Source organism: Botrytis byssoidea, assembly GCF_014898295.1.
Source record: "Botrytis byssoidea strain MUCL 94 chromosome Unknown BBYS_009, whole genome shotgun sequence".
NCBI classification, from domain to species: domain Eukaryota; kingdom Fungi; phylum Ascomycota; class Leotiomycetes; order Helotiales; family Sclerotiniaceae; genus Botrytis; species Botrytis byssoidea.
Window position 1 is genome coordinate 1,089,008 of NW_024065850.1, and position 20,018 is coordinate 1,109,025.

The 20,018-nt window shown below is 43.4% G+C and overlaps 6 protein-coding genes across 6 annotated transcripts; 4 read left to right on the forward strand and 2 right to left on the reverse strand.

Annotated features, from left to right (window-relative positions):
• Positions 1-1,349: 1,349 nt before the first annotated feature.
• On the forward strand, positions 1,350-2,858 carry EAE97_005478 (uncharacterized protein; the record flags this gene model as incomplete). Its single annotated transcript, XM_038875990.1, has 1 exon — positions 1,350-2,858. One exon carries the CDS (start codon positions 1,350-1,352, stop codon positions 2,856-2,858), a length of 1,509 nt encoding a protein of 502 aa, XP_038733327.1.
• Positions 2,859-3,021: 163 nt separating this feature from the next.
• Positions 3,022-5,101, reverse strand: EAE97_005479 (uncharacterized protein; the record flags this gene model as incomplete). Its single annotated transcript, XM_038875991.1, has 4 exons — positions 3,022-3,924; positions 3,983-4,590; positions 4,655-4,725; positions 5,054-5,101. The coding sequence occupies 4 exons, from the start codon at positions 5,099-5,101 to the stop codon at positions 3,236-3,238; spliced, it is 1,416 nt and encodes a 471-aa protein (XP_038733328.1). The 3' UTR covers positions 3,022-3,235.
• Positions 5,102-6,720: 1,619 nt separating this feature from the next.
• EAE97_005480 (uncharacterized protein) lies at positions 6,721-7,722 on the forward strand (the record flags this gene model as incomplete). Its single annotated transcript, XM_038875992.1, has 4 exons — positions 6,721-7,002; positions 7,068-7,472; positions 7,542-7,628; positions 7,678-7,722. The coding sequence occupies 4 exons, from the start codon at positions 6,721-6,723 to the stop codon at positions 7,720-7,722; spliced, it is 819 nt and encodes a 272-aa protein (XP_038733329.1).
• Positions 7,723-7,868: 146 nt separating this feature from the next.
• On the reverse strand, positions 7,869-8,567 carry EAE97_005481 (uncharacterized protein; the record flags this gene model as incomplete). Its single annotated transcript, XM_038875993.1, has 1 exon — positions 7,869-8,567. The coding sequence occupies one exon, from the start codon at positions 8,565-8,567 to the stop codon at positions 7,869-7,871; it is 699 nt and encodes a 232-aa protein (XP_038733330.1).
• Positions 8,568-9,363: 796 nt separating this feature from the next.
• On the forward strand, positions 9,364-11,916 carry EAE97_005482 (uncharacterized protein). Its single transcript, XM_038875994.1, has 3 exons — positions 9,364-9,556; positions 9,612-11,398; positions 11,505-11,916. Exons 1-3 carry the CDS (start codon positions 9,427-9,429, stop codon positions 11,544-11,546), a joined length of 1,959 nt encoding a protein of 652 aa, XP_038733331.1. The 5' UTR covers positions 9,364-9,426; the 3' UTR covers positions 11,547-11,916.
• A 5,292-nt stretch (positions 11,917-17,208) lies between these two features.
• Positions 17,209-18,848, forward strand: EAE97_005483 (uncharacterized protein; the record flags this gene model as incomplete). Its single annotated transcript, XM_038875995.1, has 10 exons — positions 17,209-17,216; positions 17,291-17,411; positions 17,471-17,632; positions 17,787-17,869; positions 17,920-18,101; positions 18,161-18,309; positions 18,467-18,476; positions 18,528-18,621; positions 18,669-18,738; positions 18,795-18,848. 10 exons carry the CDS (start codon positions 17,209-17,211, stop codon positions 18,846-18,848), a joined length of 933 nt encoding a protein of 310 aa, XP_038733332.1.
• Between the last annotated feature and the right edge of the window lie 1,170 nt (positions 18,849-20,018).

Sequence of the window (20,018 nt, forward strand, 5' to 3'; positions counted from 1 at the left end):
TCTTTTAGATTCGAATGTAAGAAAGGAGGAGAATGAGGTAGGTGTTAGTCAGGGGTTGATGCGGAATGTTGCCATCCGTCTATTGAGTTTCCCTTATATAAGATTGCCTATTCGTGGACGTGTGGTATTTTCTAATGGAGCACAATACTTACCCATATAAAAAGATGGAAATTAGTAATTCATACACTAGAATCTATATTCTTGCTTCGTGTTAGAGGTGGCCAACACTACTGCCAAGTAATGTGATTGAACATTCAACAGTAGCATTCCAAACTCCGTAGTCAATAGATACCTGCCATCGGAGGTGGAATCTTAGACTCTCCGCTCCATATCAAGCTGCCAAATCTACCATGTTATCACCGCTCCGAATTAGATATCCTTGTCTTGGATCTTATTTCCGACGGAGAAGTATGTAACTAAGGTTTGGTTATCGGAGAAGCTAACGATCTAGACCATAGTTGTAAGCGACGCCGAAAGCTTTATGGCTTCAACCATTGACTTTCAACTTCTTGTAGGACAGCAAGAAATAATGGCAAATTCTGGAATTCCTCCAATGCCTTCTTTGGCCAATTGTAAGAATGACAGGCTGATGATTCCAATATCTTTTGATTTGTATCCATGTTTCCCAAAGCCACTACTAAACCTTACCCCTGTCCTACCGACCCAGAGAAAATCGGTTCGGCCGTCTCCTACCTGGAGCTGACCGTTTCACCACCCCGTTATGACCTACAGCAATCATTCTACACAAGCAGTACTGTACATAAGAAAGGTTCCAGATTGAGACGTATTCGCCATCATAACCTAAAACGTTACCTAAGTTCCGATGGATATGTAAACACTTTCTCAATTGGTAGGTCCCCGAGGGAAGCAATCATCTCCAAACAAGGGTATTATACCAAGCGGATATCACCGCATGTTAAGACAATAGAATTGGTTCGAAGGTCGAACTGCAGAGCAAGTACTCGCTGTCCGCATAAATCATCGCGGTGAATACCCAAATGATCGAGGTTGAATGAAGTTAAGCTGACGTGCGAATCAGGCATTGTTCGATCTCTTACTGAAACTTGCCGCGAAGAAGAAGTACTAGATACACACTAGGTAGGTGAGCCGGCAGTAGGTAATAAACAGTATATCAAACAATCGAAATTCGGTCGATCCCATCATCGTTCGGTTCGGTTAATAAGCTCCCCAGAAGAATGCGCTAGCTTGAGCAAAAATGTGGGGTCAAAATTTATCTTCGTTATCGAGTTTATCGCAGGAGAAAAAAAAATGTCTTGAATTTATCTCAACTAACAACCTCATACATATCAATCCTCACTACTTCAAGCAAGCATTGTCATTTCTTCGCAATGTTCGCAGTTCCAGGATGGTCAGTCTCGCCGAGTCTGTTAAAAACTCAAAAAGCGGAGCCTGTCGCTGCAGCTTCAAAGGCTGATGAAGAAGGAGCGCCTGCCGAGACGAAATCTAGCAAGAAACGCAAACGCGCAAAGAATCCAGATGTTAACGCAGCGAACCTGTCGGAACTATGGGAATCGGTCATTGAAGGCAAACCAAAAGCAAAGAAAGTAAAGAATGCTGAAAAGAATGGAGAAACAAAAGAGAAGAAAGAGAAGGTAGCCAAGGAAGTCAGCACAGGTGAGGATGAGAGTAAACCAGCAAAACCTTCAGATGAATCGACAGAAGTTTCGGAATCCAAAAAAGAAAAGAAACAAAAGAACAATAAGAAGGACAAGAAAGACAAGGACTCAAAACCATCCGATAATGGTCAATCTTCGAAAGACGATATCTCCAATGCTGCCGCGAGCAAAGCTCCTGAACCCCCCAAGCCCGCTGCGAAATTAACACCACTCCAAGCTTCTATGCGTCAAAAGCTCATCTCCGCCCGTTTCCGTCACCTTAATCAATCTCTATACACTACTCCATCCGCCGAATCCCTCGCTACCTTTCAACAAAACCCAGAAATGTTCACCGAGTACCACGAAGGTTTCCGTCGCCAAGTAGAGGTCTGGCCCGAAAACCCCGTCGACGGTTACTCTCTCCAAATTCGTCAGCGCGGTAAACTCAGACGAGATATGCGAGGTCAACCCGCCCAGGAAAAGACCGATCTCACTCCATTACCAAGAACAGACGGCACATGTCGCATTGCTGATTTGGGATGCGGCGATGCAGCTCTCTCTACAGGTCTCCAAAAAGATCTCAAGAAACTCAACCTGAAAATCCACAGTTTCGATCTCCAAAGTCCCAGTCCCCTCGTCACTCGTGCGGATATCGCGAATCTCCCTCTCGAAGACGGAAGTATCGACATTGCAATCTTCTGCTTGGCGCTCATGGGAACCAATTGGATCGACTTCATCGAAGAAGCCTTCCGCATTCTCCGCTGGAAAGGTGAACTCTGGATTGCCGAAATCAAATCCCGCTTCGGTCGCGTAGGAGGAAACAACAAGAAAGTCGTCGAGCACAGCGTAGGCCACCGCAAAAAGAACCAACCCGTCAACAAAAAAGCCATCAAAGCCGCCGACGACGAGGAAAATGAGGCAGATCTCATGGTACACGTTGATGGTAACGAAGATAACAAGCAGGAAATCGACGTTTCGGCTTTCGTTGAGGTTCTTAAGAAGCGAGGATTTGTTTTGCAAACGGAGAAATCAGTGGATTTGAGTAACAAGATGTTTGTCAAGATGCATTTTGTCAAGGGTGCTACGCCTATCAAGGGTAAGTGTGTACCAGTGCCAAAGGGTATGCCAGAAGGAGAGACGTGGAAGAAGAAGCCGAAGGCTAAGTTTTTGGATGAGCCCGAGGAGGTACCTGTTTCCAGCGAGGCGGCAGTTTTAAAACCTTGTGTTTATAAGTTGAGATAAGGGAAACGTTAGTATGAGTTACTTGGGGGAGCGCATTGTAATTACAATAAAAATGATGGGCACATGTATAGCACTGTCTTAAGAATCAGATTCGCCCATTTCATAATTCAAATCACAAAAGAGCAGATTTACAATGAAGAAAGAATCATATGCATCAAGCCACACATCTGCTATGCTAACGCCGGTTTTGCTATTTAAGGTTTTATCATCAGACCACATCGCCGGGGAATCAAGTCCTGTGTCCTCTGACTTTGCTCCTTTTTTCTCATCATTCTTTCCTTTTTGCTATGTGACGCCATGCCCGACCTTTAAACGTATTATTCTTTGAACGCACTCCGTACTGTATCATAACCTAGCGCATCCAATCCAGCCCCATTCTATCCTTGGAAGAGGAGACCAGCCGCATACTGAACATCTCCCCCACAAGCCGCCAACGCATTAATAGCTTCATCGCGCGAGAATCCTAATGCTACAAGTTGATCTATGCTTTCTGCTGGAAACGACGGCTGTTGCTGCTGTGGTAGAGCCGATGAAGCAGAAGCATCTGGTGCTGATGATGCGCTTTGGGGTGCTTGCTGTCCCGTCGAAGGCCCTGACACTGCACCAGATTTTGCTCCAATGGTTGTTCCTCCTGGTCCCTCAAGTTGTGGCTCATCTGCCCTCTCATCCTCCATATTCTTAGGAATATCTGCCTCTCCCAAAAAGCTAACCTCAACACCTTGTATGATGAGTTTATCCTTGGACAAATCTATACAAGCTTGATGTCTCTTTAACATATCCAAGCCCAGAAGTAAATCGACATCTTTGCCTTCCATCACGGTGAAGCTGCAAGGAAGAAACATGCTTCCAATTTTAATCTGCGCAGAGTGAACTCGGCCAAGAATAGCGGCGGTACCAACTCCTCGTGCGATACCAGCGAAACGTTTGTCGACCAGTCGCATTATACCACAATCCTCAGCACATTTCGGAGACATGATGGTAGCTTGGGCGCCGGAATCGACGAATGCTTTGACTTTATGTCCGTTGACTTCGACATCGATGTATAACATATGAACACGGCCGAATACTATTGATTGATCAGGTTAGAAGCTTGGCGCAGGCAAAATGGGGTACCTCATGTCTACCTTCGGGATTGTGCTCAATAGCATTTTGCAAATTCTCCTGCACTCGTTGCTCACGAATCATCTCCGCAATCCTCATTTGCGCATCAACGTCAAAAGGATCGGCATTTAAATCCGCAATCTGCTGTCTCCGCCTAGCCTCCTCGCCTGCTTCCCGGCTTCGCATTTGGTCCAGTACTGCTGCAAATCGTTCTGGACTATCAGCAGCAGCCGCCAATTCCGGATTTTGACGAGCGACCTCTCGTCTCATTTCTGCATTGCCTATCAATTGTAATCTAATTGTCTCTGGATCTGGCTGTTGTTGGCCTCCTCTTCCTGCAGGTGCGCGAGCAGGTTGTGAAGTTCGCTGTGCGGTGGCAGCAGGAGGATCTCTGTATTCCCTAACATGTAAAGCAAGCATCTCTCCATCACCAATCTGTAATTGCTCCATGGTCTTGTTGTCATCGTGCAGTAGTTGACCATTGTGGTATAGATGTTGATCTCTCTTGGGGATGCGAGATTCGGCTTGGACGGATTCCTTCAAAGTGCCCACCGTGGTGTCTTGAGGTATTTCGAGCGATATGAGATCTGCATCATCATCCGTAGGAGCAGTAATGGTCAAAGTGATACGCCTAGGTTTGAAATTATTAGCCCCAGCTCACAAATTAAGCACTTCTTTTGGGATCTTCAACGAACATTTTGAAGATTATGTCACAGGCAGAACTTCTGTGGCAGTAATAAGTATTGTACTTTTCAATATTATAAGACTGTAGAAAGTAGAAGTTAATGTGAATATCAGAAAACCTGGGTTCTCAAGAGAAGTAGTAAAATTTAAGGAAAAGATTGATAATTTGAAGTTGAAATTGTAATAGTGATGGTGATGGTAGAGGGGTTATTAACTATTTCGGTCAGAGCTTGGGGTGAGTAGGTATCCATGTATGACGAGAGAAGGCTGACACTTATTACATTACCACTCCAGTAAGGTTATCGCCTGAAATAGAAGCGGATGAAGCTAGTAAATTAGAAATGGGGAAAATGTGTTTGTAGCGAATATCTATCTATCTGTGAGGTAACCGATCGTGTAGAACTACATACACGGTACATGGCAAACTTTGTATCGCAGAAAGTTCTAGCATCTATCATTTTTGTTTGCCTCTTTTTTCTTGCTTTTGAATGTACTGACTGACTGTGCTTGCATTGCACTCACTTATCTTTCCCTCATTCGGTGCATCTGAATGCATGGATATCGATGGATGTGATGACAAAGTCTTCGGCAGCAGGAAGGCTTGGTGACTGATTCGTACTCATTTTCAGTGGCAGTGCACGCCAAAGAGTGATGAATCGACCTAGGAAGAATGTTAGGAAAAGGTAAGATACCGGTTTGAGGTCGATCAGCAATAGTATCAGTCGCCCATGATACTCAAAATAGATGAAATCATCTATTGACTAGGTATCAAGTACCTGAGTAGTAGCTAAAAGCTAATGACCTGGTGTGCTTTGGTTACTATGCGAATGCAGCCATACCCACACCCGACGATGAAACCCATGGATGGGTATAAGCCGATTAAAAGAGGATAAAAGGAGAGATCCGCGTCAATTGGTGACGAATGTTCTTTCGCAGGTAATTGAGGTATATAGAATATGCAGTACCGGCACTCGGGACTATTGCAGTCTTGAAGGTATGCCTTAATGCAATGGTGATGATGCGACAACAAAGACATACAAACGGGGACCTTTTCTTCAATGCTTCATCTGATAACAGAAATAGATAAATAGGTAGGTATAAATAGAAATATGGGATTTCGGGGTCTCTTCTTGTACACACAAGAAGCAGATGCTGTGCAATAGAAGAAATGTGCCTCAATAAGTACCTACTCGTTAGCCTGGTGATTGAATGTCACCTACCCACATGCTTCGAGCTCGTATATCTTGTTCAACCATGGAAGAGATGAACCGTTGTTACCTTTTCCAGTGTGGATTTCAACAGCAACTGTATAGAAGTATGGATGTCTACCGAGGTAGCTAGAATGAAAGCAGCGTACCTAGATAGGTAGGAGCTACTTTGTACTTGAAATGTGCTGCAATATCTACTGCAACATCTACTGCAGTATCTAGTAAGCAGTTCAATAGTATCGTATGAGTATCATGGATGTGTAGATATCTCTTCCTCGTTTGTCCTTTTCCTATTGTATTGTAGAAGAAGGACCAAAATTACCAAAATTACCATTATAACCATTACACCAGAGCAGCATTTATTAGATGCTGGCTCTCAATCAAGGTTGTACACAATAGCCAACAATGACGATGACCTACATACCGACCTAGTACCTACCTAGGTATAATCCTACTACAAAGCAGCCTTGTTAGCACATGATCAACTCAAACGCCGTTTGTTCTCTATTCCAGGTTGCCTTCTTTTTTGGTTTCGTGGCGCAGGTTTTAACTCTTCACCTACCGTACATTCATTTTATCTACTGTTTTCCAGCTCGACTTCACTTCCATCAAATCTCATTTCAGACATTCAATTTGGCAATTGCTCAATACACCTGCAGTGAATGAATGGATTGCTCATGCGGATCCGATCTCCAAATCTTATCAATCCATAACCTTGGAACTGTGCTATATTTCTACTCGTGGAGTTAGGTAATCGCTCAAATCTAGAACTAATTCACAATCTCTCCCCATAAGGCTACGATTGCGTGGATACGGTACCTACCTAGTAGCATTTCTCGGGTCCCAACCTAATCTAGAAAGTTGAAATTATGTCGGAAAACGAACAACGTGAAGGAACACCTCAATCACCTATTTTATCAGAGTCTCCCAATCCAGTAACACCACGACAATTCGACGACCAACAAGAACCTCAACGTGGTTTTGTAATTATACCTGAAGATCAGCGAACCAAAAACTTCCATATGTATTCCAATTCTCATCGGGATCTTAACCCGTATACTCGTCCTCTGACTGTCTCCGATCTGGAGTCGGTTTTGGCCCTCGAGAATATCGCTTTCGAAGATCCAAATGAAAGAGCATCTAGAGAAAAGGTTATTCATCTATATCTTATTTCCATTCTTGTCTAGAGAATTTGACGTGGCTGACCTTCGACAAGCTAAGGTATAGACTTACCAGATGTGGTGAGCTATGCTTGGGTATCTTCTGCACCATGATCCCCGGCTCCAGTTCCAAAATCGAGACTCTTGCCACAGGTCGTCCTGTTGAAACTAGTCGAAGGAATGGAGCGATCAGTGTTCTCATCGGTCATGTTATTGCAGCCAAGACACATGACGCGACAGCTTCGGATGCATCCATGGGAGTTCCTGAAGATTGGGAGGGCACTAAACCTCCACGTACAAATATTGGCCATCAAGAAGATGGACGGACCATAGTACTTCATTCGGTTGCAATTCTACCGGCATTCCAAGGACGTGGTTTGGGAAAAGTTCTCATGGCTGCGTACATGCAACAAATGAATGGTGCTGGAATTGCTGATAGATTGGCTCTTATCGCGCATGATGTAAGTTGCTCTGACTCGAGACATGCATGGTCTTCACACATATATTATCTTTACTAACATTTATTCAAGCATAAGGTAAATTTCTACAAGATGCTTGGCTTTTTAGAGAAGGGCAAGAGTGATGCTCAATTTGGTGGCGGCGGCTGGTATGATATGGTAAGTTGCACATCTGATCAGTCTTGAATGAACACTGACATACAACCAGATTTATGATCTTAAGACTCCCGAGGCACGAACAGCTTATGGTTAGAAAATGATACCCCTTACAGTTTTGGTTCACACACGGTTCATTGTCATTTGGAGAGGGGATCACGCAGGAGTTTTCAAAACGTTAGTGAAGTGGTGGTATATTTACTCGTACGGGTATCTTGGTTTATAAACAGGGTTTCGGATCTATTAATCGCTGGCCTTGTACTTAGCCCTGTATTCTTCCATATTCTTGACATTTTCCTCTGACGCAATGCCGCTGAGACCTCCAATAATATCATCTAATGTCAAAATAGCCAAAACTGGAATACCATATTCTTTTCTGATCTCTCCAATCGCACTTGGCATTGGTGCACTATCATCTCCAGTTGGCGAAGGCAACTTTTCCATTCGGTCCAATGCCACCAAAATACCAGCTACAATGCCACCCTCCTTGCGAATCTTGTCAATGGCCTCCCTCTTTGCAGTTCCAGCGGTCACAACATCATCCACAATCAAAACTCTCTTTCCCTTCAAAGGAGCTCCTACGATATTTCCTCCCTCTCCGTGATCCTTTGCTTCCTTTCTATCGAAAGAATAGCACATAGTATTGTATTTTGGGTCGAGATCGGCCAACTTATCCACGGTAGCTGTCGCGAGAGGAATACCCTTGTACGCAGGTCCAAACACAATATCGAAGTCCAAAATGTTTGCTTCTTGTGCCTCGATAATAGCCTTAGCATAGGCAGTAGAAATAGCGCGGAGAAGATCTGCGCGGTAGAAATCGCCGGCGTTGAAGAAGTAAGGAGAGATTCGTTTCGATTTCAATTCGAAGCTGCCGAATTTGAGGACCCCGCCATCAATTGCGGCTTTGAGGAATTCAGCTTTGTATGGAGAAAGGGTGGACATGATGGATATGTATATCGAAGAGTGAAATGAGTGAGGTTCGAGGTTTCGTGTGTGAGTGGAACTCGAGTATTTCTTGTGTGTCTTGGAATTCGAACTATCACAATGTCTATGTCATGGAGGGGAAATAATTTTTTCATCTCCCCTCATCGGATGCACCTAAAATATTATGGTGGGGAATGAGCGACCCTGAGAAAAATACGGATAAGCAGGTATTACGGTTATGGTCTCCATTTAAAGATTTCGCAGAAGCCAAACGAATACAATAATGAGTATTGATTTGTTCTTTTGGTACAGTTGATATTTGATTATTGATATACACGGTTGACATCGACTATATTAAAATTCAGGTATGTATTATTAGGAAGAATGTATATTGAATGTTGAGAATTAACCCTTTATTAGAACCTCCGCTCTCCAAAACAGTACTTGAAGGATAGGTCAACGCCGCAAAGATCTTCTGAGGCACACCACATGGAAATGGTGCGCATTTCCTTTTGCCATATAAATCAACATCGACCAACTGAAATTGCTTGTAAGCAAAACCACAAAAGGGGGATGGAGCTGTGCATCCATCCATGGATATTCTCGATCATGTCTTTGCGAACAGTTTTTGTCTGGTTGAAGTGAAATTACTACATAGGAAGGAACTAAGTAAGAATTTTTTGATGTGATTGGAATCTGATAGAGCCACGCCCATACACTCTAAATGCCGATTAGCGATAAGATACACTAGCGCGGTCAGTTTCTGAGGCACTAAGCAAAAAAAATTATCCAAATTCTTATCGAAAGAACTTCAAGCCGAGTTCTCGATATCCCCATCAACACCTCCATTACACTTCATTGATACCATTTGCCCATCATGAAGACCACATGGAAGGATATTCAACCAGTTCCAACCTCTCAGGAGTTTCTCGACATTGTGTTGAGCAGAACACAACGTCGATTGCCTACACAAATTCGTTCTGGATTTGCCATTACCAGAATTAGAGGTACCAGAATTTATTTGCCTTCATCGCAACGACTCTTTTAACTAATTCATGTTAGGTTTCTATACTAGAAAGGTCAAGTTTACAGCTGAGACTTTCTCCGAGAAGCTCTCTCTTATTTTGGACGGATTCCCACGACTACAAGATATTCATCCGTTCCACAAAGATCTCCTCAACACCCTCTACGATGCCGACCATTTCCGTATCGCTCTAGGACAATTGTCAACTGCCAAACATCTGATTGAAATTGTTTCTCGCGATTATGTTCGACTTCTCAAATATGGTCAATCCCTCTTCCAATGTAAACAACTGAAACGTGCTGCATTGGGACGAATGGCCACCATCTGCAGAAGACTCAAAGACCCTCTTTTGTATCTCGATCAAGTTCGTCAGCATCTCGGTCGTCTTCCATCTATCGACCCAAATACAAGAACACTTTTGATCTGCGGTTATCCCAACGTTGGAAAGTCCAGTTTCTTGAAGAGTGTTACTAGAGCCGATGTGGATGTTCAGCCATATGCTTTCACCACCAAAAGTTTGTTTGTCGGACATTTCGATTACAAATACCTCAGATTTCAAGCAATTGATACCCCCGGTATATTGGATCATCCTTTGGAAGAGATGAACACCATTGAAATGCAATCTATCACTGCTATTGCGCATTTAAGATCTGCCATTCTTTACTTTATGGATTTATCTGAACAGTGTGGTTACACCGTTCAAGCACAAATGCAACTTTTCCAAAGTATCAAACCTCTCTTCGCCAACAAACTCGTTTTCATCGTCATTAACAAGATTGATGTCACACGCCCCGAAGATTTGGATCCTGAGACTCAAGCTCAGCTCCAGGCACTCCTCAAGCCTGGTGATGTTGAGCTATTGCAACTCTCATGTACAACTGCCGAGGGAGTGCAAGAAGTTAAGAATGCTGCATGCGAGCGTTTGATCGCTGATCGTGTTGCTCAAAAGCTCAAGGCTGGTACAAACAGCAGTGGTGCTGTCGGTGGCAGATTGGGAGACGTCCTTGCAAGAATTCACGTTGCTAGACCTATGGATGGTGTTGTCCGTGAGGCTTTCATTCCAGAGGCTGCCTTGGCCAAGAAGAAGTACGACAAAAGTGATCCAGAGCGCATCAGGCTTGCTCGTGATATTGAGGAAGAGAATGGTGGAGCTGGTGTTTACAACGTAGACTTGAAGGATAAATATATGCTCGAGAACGACGAATGGAAACACGACAAGATCCCCGAAATCTTCGACGGAAAGAACGTTTACGATTTCGTGGACCCAGATATCGAGGCCAAATTGGCCGCTTTGGAAGAAGAAGAAGAGAAGCTCGAGGCAGAAGGATATTACGATTCTGACGACGATCTCGAGGATGCTGAAGATGCTGAGATCCGCATGAAGGCAAACCTTATCCGCGAGAAGCGTGAACTCATCAAGAATGAAGCCAAGATGAAGAAGTCTCTTAAGAACCGTGCTCTCATTCCCCGCTCTGCCACTCGCAAGAAGCTTTCCGAAATGGAAGACCACCTCGACTCTCTCGGTCACGATACCACATCTATTGTTGCCCGTGCACGCTCCCAATCTAGAGGCCGTAGTCAAACACGCAGCCGCGCTCAAACTGAAGATGCTATGGATGTTGATGATCCTGATTATGAAGCTAAGATGCGTGCTAAGAGCAGAGCAAGAAGTCAGGCCAATAGAAGAGATGATGGTGTTGCTGGAAACGAAGAGTCCAGGACAAAGGCTGAGCGTGCTCAGAAACTCGGCCAGAGAAAGATGAATCGTATGGCGAGACAAGGTGAAGCCGATAGGCATGTTGCTGGTGTCAGACCTAAGCATTTGGTATGTTACTGCCCTCAATTCTTTATTCCCATATTATTCCTTACCGTATCTGAAAATGGTCTCCTAAGCCCAATATCAAACACCTTGCTAACATATGTGCAATTAGTTCTCCGGAAAACGCAGTATCGGCAAAACAAACAGTCGTTAAAATACCCCCTGACATTCAAGGCACAATTCTATTTCAAGCTTACTATAATGGAATTATGCATGGCGTTTTGGAGATTTTCGGGAGGGTTCTCTTTAGTCATTCACGACATAATGTATTCAGATGCAGTATCCGTCAGGTGTTACGTACCAAAAAGTAAAATGGGAGGATGATACATAGAGATGAATACGAACCTTTTTTTACAAGATGAGCAATATAAATGTATAGCGTCACAAATCCCTCAAATGTCAATTTACAATTGAGGGAAGGCTTCCTTCTAACATTGTGTCTTTGGCATTGATGAATATCAATATTACTATATTACTCCACGGATTTTTTTTACTTTAGAATTTGTTACTCCCGACTTTTCAATATTATTCCACTTTTCGTATCTGTTTATTTATCGATAACCACTACTCAATCCAGGGCGTATGAAGATACATTGTACTTGGAATATGAAGAAGGTGGAAATGACTCGAATCGACGTGTAAGTAAGTAATAGTAACAAGGTCACTGAATAGCATTGGGGATGGGTATGAGTATAAACCGACAAGTTCAAAAGAATCTATCTACCTACGCACCCACGTCCCACGAACTCACAATACATATACATTCCTCCTTCCCTAGATGGGTCTCTAGATGGGTCTCCAGAATCTAGTATCTAGTATTTAGAAATAGATACAATGACAAAGTCTAATTTGGCGGGGACACCGGAGGCACGAGGGAATGGATAGAAAGGGATTATAAGGTATGGCATTTTACATTGTGATATGTTGTTTTGTATTGTGTTATAATACTGTGGAAGATTATTTACTTCTATCTCCTGTATATTTCAGTGAATACTGAATAGTGAATAGAAGTAGAAATAGAAGGAGAAGATTAGAACTCTTCTGCGCGCCTAGAGCGAGCCTACCGGATGGATATCTAGGTATTTTTCTCATCATACCTTTCTCATCATAGGTACATTTCCTATCCTATCCTGTCCTGCACACTACAAATTCTACGAAATATAAACACCAACCAACAAGCTACCAACCCATCCCAAATCCCAGATCTTACAACCCCTAGAGTTGTATGGAAGATTTCCATACATCGTACTATAGCTTGGTAGTGTAGTCTGTGTGGTAGATAGACAGATAGACAGACAGCTAGGAAATGAAATGATGAGGATGAATCTCGAATTCTCCTTCGCGTTTGCCCTCTTCTGCTCTTCTCTCGATGTCTCAATGAGAGGCTCTTATTCCCTCTTCCCCCTTCCCCTTTATCATGCAGAAAATCTGTAGTAATTTTCAGCTTACAATTTATAACTCACAACCTATCTCCCCCTTCAAAAAAATAAGAATCCGAGATTTGCGACAGAAAAAAAGAAGAAAAAACCCTACGTCTATGCCAAGATAGGGAAACTCATTTGCACCCGGTTGATTCATGCCATCCCATCCCATGTGAATCAATTCCCATTACCAATCTCCATCCTCATCCCCAGTGCCAAGAGTGGAGAAGCAGAAGCGGTATTCGACTAGCTAGCTCGGTGGGAAATATCTGAGAAGGAGGATGCATGCATATAGTACGTCTATGTATATGCAGAAAATAATTCTGCGTGTACGGATGATATAAAGGGGAGAGAGAGAAAAATGGCGGGGACAAGTGCTGAGTTATTGGTTTGGTTTGGTGATTCTTCGTCTCTGGAGTTTTTTTTTTTTATAAAAAAAGAAGAGAATTTTTGATTGATGAATTGATGAGCCGTTACCCAATAAGTTTTCTGTAGGGATAGGTCTCGTCTTTGCCGTATAGAGGATTGAAAGGATTGGAAATGGAGATATTGATAGATAGATACATCTCTTAAGACGGAGTAAAGTGAGATATACCACAAGGTAAAGAAAACAAAACAAAGCAACACAACACAGCACAATACAAACCCCCCAAACCACCCAGCCCACCCCTCGCCCCCTTCCAAATCCTCAAACACAACCCACCCCTCCCCTCTCTCGAGCCCTAGCCCATAACCGCAGTTCGATTCAACGCACCCACCTCCCCTCCTCGAACAGCGGCACTGCCAGAAGAAAAGAAACATGTCACTCCCAAATGAACTAGATGCACATACCACGCGTCCCGGATGGTCTCAGGGGCCGCGCCGGTTTTGCTTTCTTGGTATTTATATATGTATATCTGTATCCACTTCGCAATAAATTGGCTTGATAATCTGATGTGTAATTATCCAGAACTTCAGCCTCAATAACTCTCGAATCTTGAATTGAAGCTTTTTCGGGAGATCTTTTCAAAAGAGGCTACCTACGTGTATATATCCGGAGCCTTCCACAACAGCGCTGTGAAACTCATATGCTCTCGCTCTAATTTCCCAGTTTACCTTTAATGAGTTGGAAAGTTCGCTCATCGTCCAAATCGAAGCCAAGCTGATGAAAACCAGCATGTTCGCGTCGCTGATCATATATTTCAGAATGTGAAGTCGCTTCGACGTTGATCCTAATCTAGTTAGACAATTGGAGACAGTAACATGGTACATATTTGAATTACAGCCGACGTATGAACAAAATATGCTTGTCATCCGTTCCAGCCTGCTGGAGGCGATCTCCCAACTCATCCGAATATCAACACTGATCGCCAGTGGCATAGACGCGCCGAGTCCAGTCGTGTGGTAACGAATGATATTAGGACAGGGTGGGTGCTAGAGGCATCTGTATAACTTATGCATCTTGCATAAAGTTATCTGATGCAAGAAATAAAAAATTATGCTATCTGTATAAGGCGATCATGGTCCACCGAATAACGTGGTATGGATATTAGCAGGGAGCGTTATGGAGCTCGGTAAATCTTATATCTAATCTGTACATAGCGATCTGCATGGCTTTTCCGTCGAGGCTAGGGCTCAACATTGATACACGTAGAGGGAACTCAAACCTCGGATGGCTTTTTGGCATGAGATTTGTGAGACGTGGTCATGGATCTTGAAGAAACTTAAGGTTTAAGACAGAGGCGGCCAATTCGAATCATCCGAACACGAAAGCCAAGTCACTCTAGCTTCTTGCTTCTGATGATATGGTGAAACTGGTTGTCTTGCTTCGAAAGGATAGCGAGAAAGCTAGATTTGACGTCGGAAGAAGGATTGATACTGAGCGAGAGAATTAGGTTGCAATCCTCGGGGAATAAAGATGCCCATGTCACGAAGCATACTGCGTACGATTTGTCTCCTGAGTCTGCTAATATTTGAGGTGATAGTATAACCCAATGGCCGATGTACTTGATAATACACAGAGCGGACTGTGCTAGTTAAACTCTCTCTGCGAGCTGAAAGTTATAAACTTTTCAGCCATGGCTATTCTTCAATTCCATTAATGCCTCATCGCTAATCATGTAATGCAGCGGCCTATAAAAGGTGACGATCTCCACAGAAGGATGCTTTTCCTCGTGCACTCACATAAATCATGACGCTTTCCACATGCTTGTCAACGGTTTTGCGATGGGCCTCATGACACTGTGTCTCTAGGGGAAGGGAAAAAAAAAATCAAAACTCTGCTATAACCCGTTCACTCAAGCAAATTTATTAATATTAGTCATAATCCGCACCCCCCTACATCTCCGAGGCAATGGGTCTCGGAGACTTTGTCCAGGAACGGCAGCTTAGTACGCTCGGGATGTCACAGATGTCGAGCTTAAGATTAAATACCGAAAACCCTAAGGCGTGTAACCCCCTGCTCTAAAGCTTCTCCGTATTGGGGACGCTTAATTGTAACAGTGGCTCTGCCGGATCAAACTTCATACATGCCTAGGCTCATGTCTGACCTCGCTCCGGCTAGGAACTCCTACTATGATGTTGAATAAATCTAAGAGATTGGAAGGCTTATCGAGTTATGGTAATCTCTCCATTGTTTTTTGCTTTTTTTGCTGCCACATGCTGTGCTTCTCCACTGGGTATTAACAAGCTGTACATCATGGTATCCTTGGCTGAAGGACATTCGCTGATGCGGCCACTATATACTGTCGTGTGATCCAGCGTTTAGTGGCATCAGAGCACGCATTGTTGTCGTGTGCTATGGTGGGGGTAACGCAGATGAAGGTAATCTGTACGTTCAAGTGGGTCGGGTCTTGATAATTGAAGAATTCCATATAATATATTCCACGGGTAGTGCAGGATTCTTGCCATCGATAGGACATACAATCTCAAGTCTGGTAATTTTTCAGTTCAGAAGTTACAAAAAGTATTGTTCCCATTGATCACAATTCAGCAAGCTTATAAATTTTCTCTCTAACATAAGCTTCGGAAAGCATGAATAGGAATTGCTCACCTTTGTTATACACTGCCATTTTAACATTAGTAGCTATCGTTGAGAAGGTTTGTTCCAACGACCCGGTTCGATTGTCTGGCTCCACTAAGCATGCCTAACATGAAGTGTAGGTCGGCTGCCCACCAAGGGTGAATGATTAGCTGAAGATCTGTGCTGTTTAAGGATCGGCGGCCTGAGCCTGTACAGATTTTACTTTCTTGGTATTACCAGTAAAATTTCCATTAATACATGTAACGAGCTTGACATGCATCCAGCAAAAATCATTGTACATGTACTGGATTGACTATAGTTCATAACCTTGGACGAAATAAATAGGACCCGTTGCTACAAGTAAGAATCAGCTACAGCCTATGACCACCCAATATCTCATCCTTGTCTCTTGTCATATGCTCGCCAGGTATTCACATAGTCCGAATACAGAAGCCGCAATAAACACTCATCTTGTTCATGAGATTTGTGACCTTGGATTTTATATAGAAACATAACTTTTGCTCATGATGAAAAGATGCCAGAGGAGGTATGGAACGCCAATTGTAGTATAGTCTAGCGTGGCTTTCTCTCTAGTTGCGGTGGAACTGTTCAGTACCATGTATGGATAGCCAACCGTCATTCTACACCATGACCACCAACCAGTAGTGAAACTTAAAGCACGCTGAGGTGCCTACAAAGATAGCGTGCTAGTCGATGCAAATTTAAAGACCTCTTTGCCCCGCTTCAATTTGGTTAGCTAACTCGGAGGTACCGCAACGCACCCGCTAGCTTTTTATCTTTTGATTCCTATTGATGTGGGAAAGAAAGAGTTTTACTAGTGCCCAGACCTTGCAGAGGAACCTTGCAGAGTGAATAGACCAACTGACGACCTTCTTGTTGAAGTCTCATCAATTGAAGCAACAGAATTTGATTGGCTCGCGACTTTTTCTATTTGACTCTTTAATCGCTCTGATAGAGGTTTGCGCGTGGAACAGCTTTCTATACCTATTGCCTATTGAACTAGTTGCTGTTTTCTCTCTTTTTATGTGACGTACACTACAGATTTACCACATTTGTGAAGGAACAGATAGATGCCACATTGACTGTACAGACATGGAAGCAACCGCTTATGCCCGCACCACAGACGCTCTGAAAAGTTCAACGAATAGCAAATAAGAATACATGGATGGTTGTACAATAGAGGTATTGAGGGACATCTAGTAGACGGAGAGAGAATTGTATGGATCGCCAATTTGCATGAAAAACTAAACTGAAAATCGAACCTCGACAATACATGTTATACAGTCTTTGGCCCCGCACCGGCTACCTCGAACTAGATTTTTGAAAGAAACAGTAGCACGAATTTTGGTTAAAAGAAATTGAAAAGAACTAACATGGCGAGGTAGGTTCTCTGTGCTCTACAGTCAAGGGCCCTAGAAAATGAATCACTAGCTAAGATGACAACTTTCTACCTAGCCATCCCGAATCTCAGACAGTCGAAGTGGATAACACTTATTTCGAGACTGTCACATACCACAATCGACACTTCCAGCAGTATGCCACAGCAAACTTATCTTACTTCCAGCCTATCGATGAGGTAATAAGACCAGCAGACACACAATAGTCTAGAAAACTTCAACTAAAACATCCGCGCAGGACGAGCTAGGACGATTGCGTGTTTGGCACGCAGTCCTAAACAGAGTTTTCGACAATCGTCTTCTATTTCCGACCCTGAACAGACCTAGAAGGATTCTGGACTGTGGCTATGGAACAGCCAGCTGGGCTATCGATGTTGCTACACAAAACCCAGGATGCGAGGTTCTCTTCCTTTCCATTGCTTTTCATGAAATACAAAATGGCATAATTCTTCGAGTGTGTATAATGCAGAGCTCGGCCAGTACCGGACAAATGGCTGAGCATCATGAGAAAATATTGGAGCTGCTTAGGTGGTCAAGTGCTAATATTCATGCAGGTTATAGCGATTGATATTTACCCCTTCCAGCCAGAAACCGTACCTGAAAACTTGTATTTACAAGTGGACGATCTCAACAACCGGTTCGTACAGAAAAGACAGAAGGTGGAACAAGTCTGATAATATCTGATAGATTCACTTTTCAGGCCCACAACTTCGACCTTGTCCACAGTCGATTAATGTCGGGCGCTATACATGTGAACAGATGGGCTGGATACCTTCGTGATATGCTTCGTGTACTCCGACCCGGAGGATGGTGTCAGTTGGTGGAGCTGCATCATAACGCTCAATCAGACAATGGAAGCCTAACAGAGGGTAAGTTTTCCAGGCAGGTACTGTGAAAATATATTTTATCTGATCGGACAAAACAATAGCCCATGCTCTTAGACAGTGGAGTACAAGGTACAATGAGAGCTTGAATGACTTGAAAGATCTTCGCGTGGCACCCCGGCTTCCAGAAATGATGAGAGCTGCAGGATTTGTCGACGTTGAACATAGAATGATTCCTCTCCACACTTGTGGTGTAAGTTTCCAGCTTCATATCCATTCTAATGACCAAAAACCATGGGACACTTTCCCAAGTAACACGGTCTCAATATTCTACTCGAAATCAAATGTTTCATTGAATCTCAAAGGCGATACGTGGTAATGGCAAACCGCTAACCCTCAGAACTTTACAGTGGTCCAGCGGTCAGTAAGCAATGAGCAAGTAGAGAAGCACACTAATAGCAAGTGCGATAGATCCCAGAGATTATGATATTGGTACTGCCAACAGAGAAAACGTGCAGCAGTTCTTAGGATCCATTGCAATTTATCCATTCGCGGAAAGACTAGAGTGATTGTCTCTGCCAATGTCTCAAAATTAGATCTAATCAATGGTAGGATGCCGATCCAAGACGTTCAACTTCTTGTAGCGCAGGCTCGAGTGGAGGCCGATGACCCATTGCTGAAGGTGATTATCGCATGCAAATGATTTGAAAGATGAAGGTTGCTAACCCCCGTTCGCAGGCATACTTCCCTCTGTATGTTTGCATCGGAAGAAAACCTCGCTCACGTCGATAGTTCGCAGGGTTTAATGTGTAACTTACAAGTACATTGGAGCACTCGTATAGTCTGAAAGGCCCAGGAACTAGGTAGTCCAAACTAGAATGTTAGCAGGGGAAGAGTAAGAAGACTTGATTGCATCCAAGATGCTTAAAAATTGGATTGAAAGGGAATCAATGATGTTCAGAGATGGCATATTTAAGCACAATGAAGATTGGTCGTACCTAATGAGAACATACATCGGCCGCTCAAGTGGCAGGCTTCATGGTGAATAGGAACAGAGAATTGTTCGGTTTTTGTGACGTGAGGTTCTTTGGTTTTGTAAAAGCTTTATTAGTGTTTCCTTATCGTGTCGCGAGTTGCTTGTTCTTTCCACATTGAGAAGTAAGCAGTTTAACTACCTACCTACCTAGTACATTTTCATCGGCCGCCATCCTTTTCATAAGCTGCCTCCATAACGAAATTCAAAAATTATCTAATGTAAAGTCACCGTGGGCCAGATTATAGAATATATGTAATGAAGATGTGATCGAGAAGCTCAACGTAAGTAGTCCCCTGTCCACCCGACCCTTATATTCAATATGATTGGATAAATTGTGTTAGAGATCGCTAGATGGCAAGTGCTTTTAGACTTATGGTCGGTTCGCAAAAGGGTGATAAAGCCCAAAGCGTGTATAGCCTAGAATAATCGAAGGGATACCGCTGCAACATAAATAGACATCGCAGAGCCACTTTTCTAGAGGGATTTTTGTGATCAGTTGTGAGTCTTGAGGTTTATATATACATTCCCAAGAATTACTCGCTACCAATACATTGGGATCCTTCAAACGGGAAGCAGTATGGTACCCTTGGTCATCAGAGTAGCCGGGTAAGAGCGTATAAACAAGAGAACATTGCATGCTATACTATATGAAACTCCTTTCAAGACAGGAAACAGCGCATGAATCCCAGTAGCTACATATGAAAATCCAATGCCATTTTTAAAAAGTACTAAGTACTGGGTATGTTCTATGACAGGACACTCTTTCGCAAGCTTAGCCCTACTACTGATTTCTTTTTGGGTCATACACTAGGTCATATGTAGCTGGGAGATGTCATCCCCGCTTTAATATATCGGCCCCTTCTTTTTACAGACCCGGATGTCATCGTCTAGCCAAGTATTCTGCGTTCTGAGTGGCCCTTCCTTTC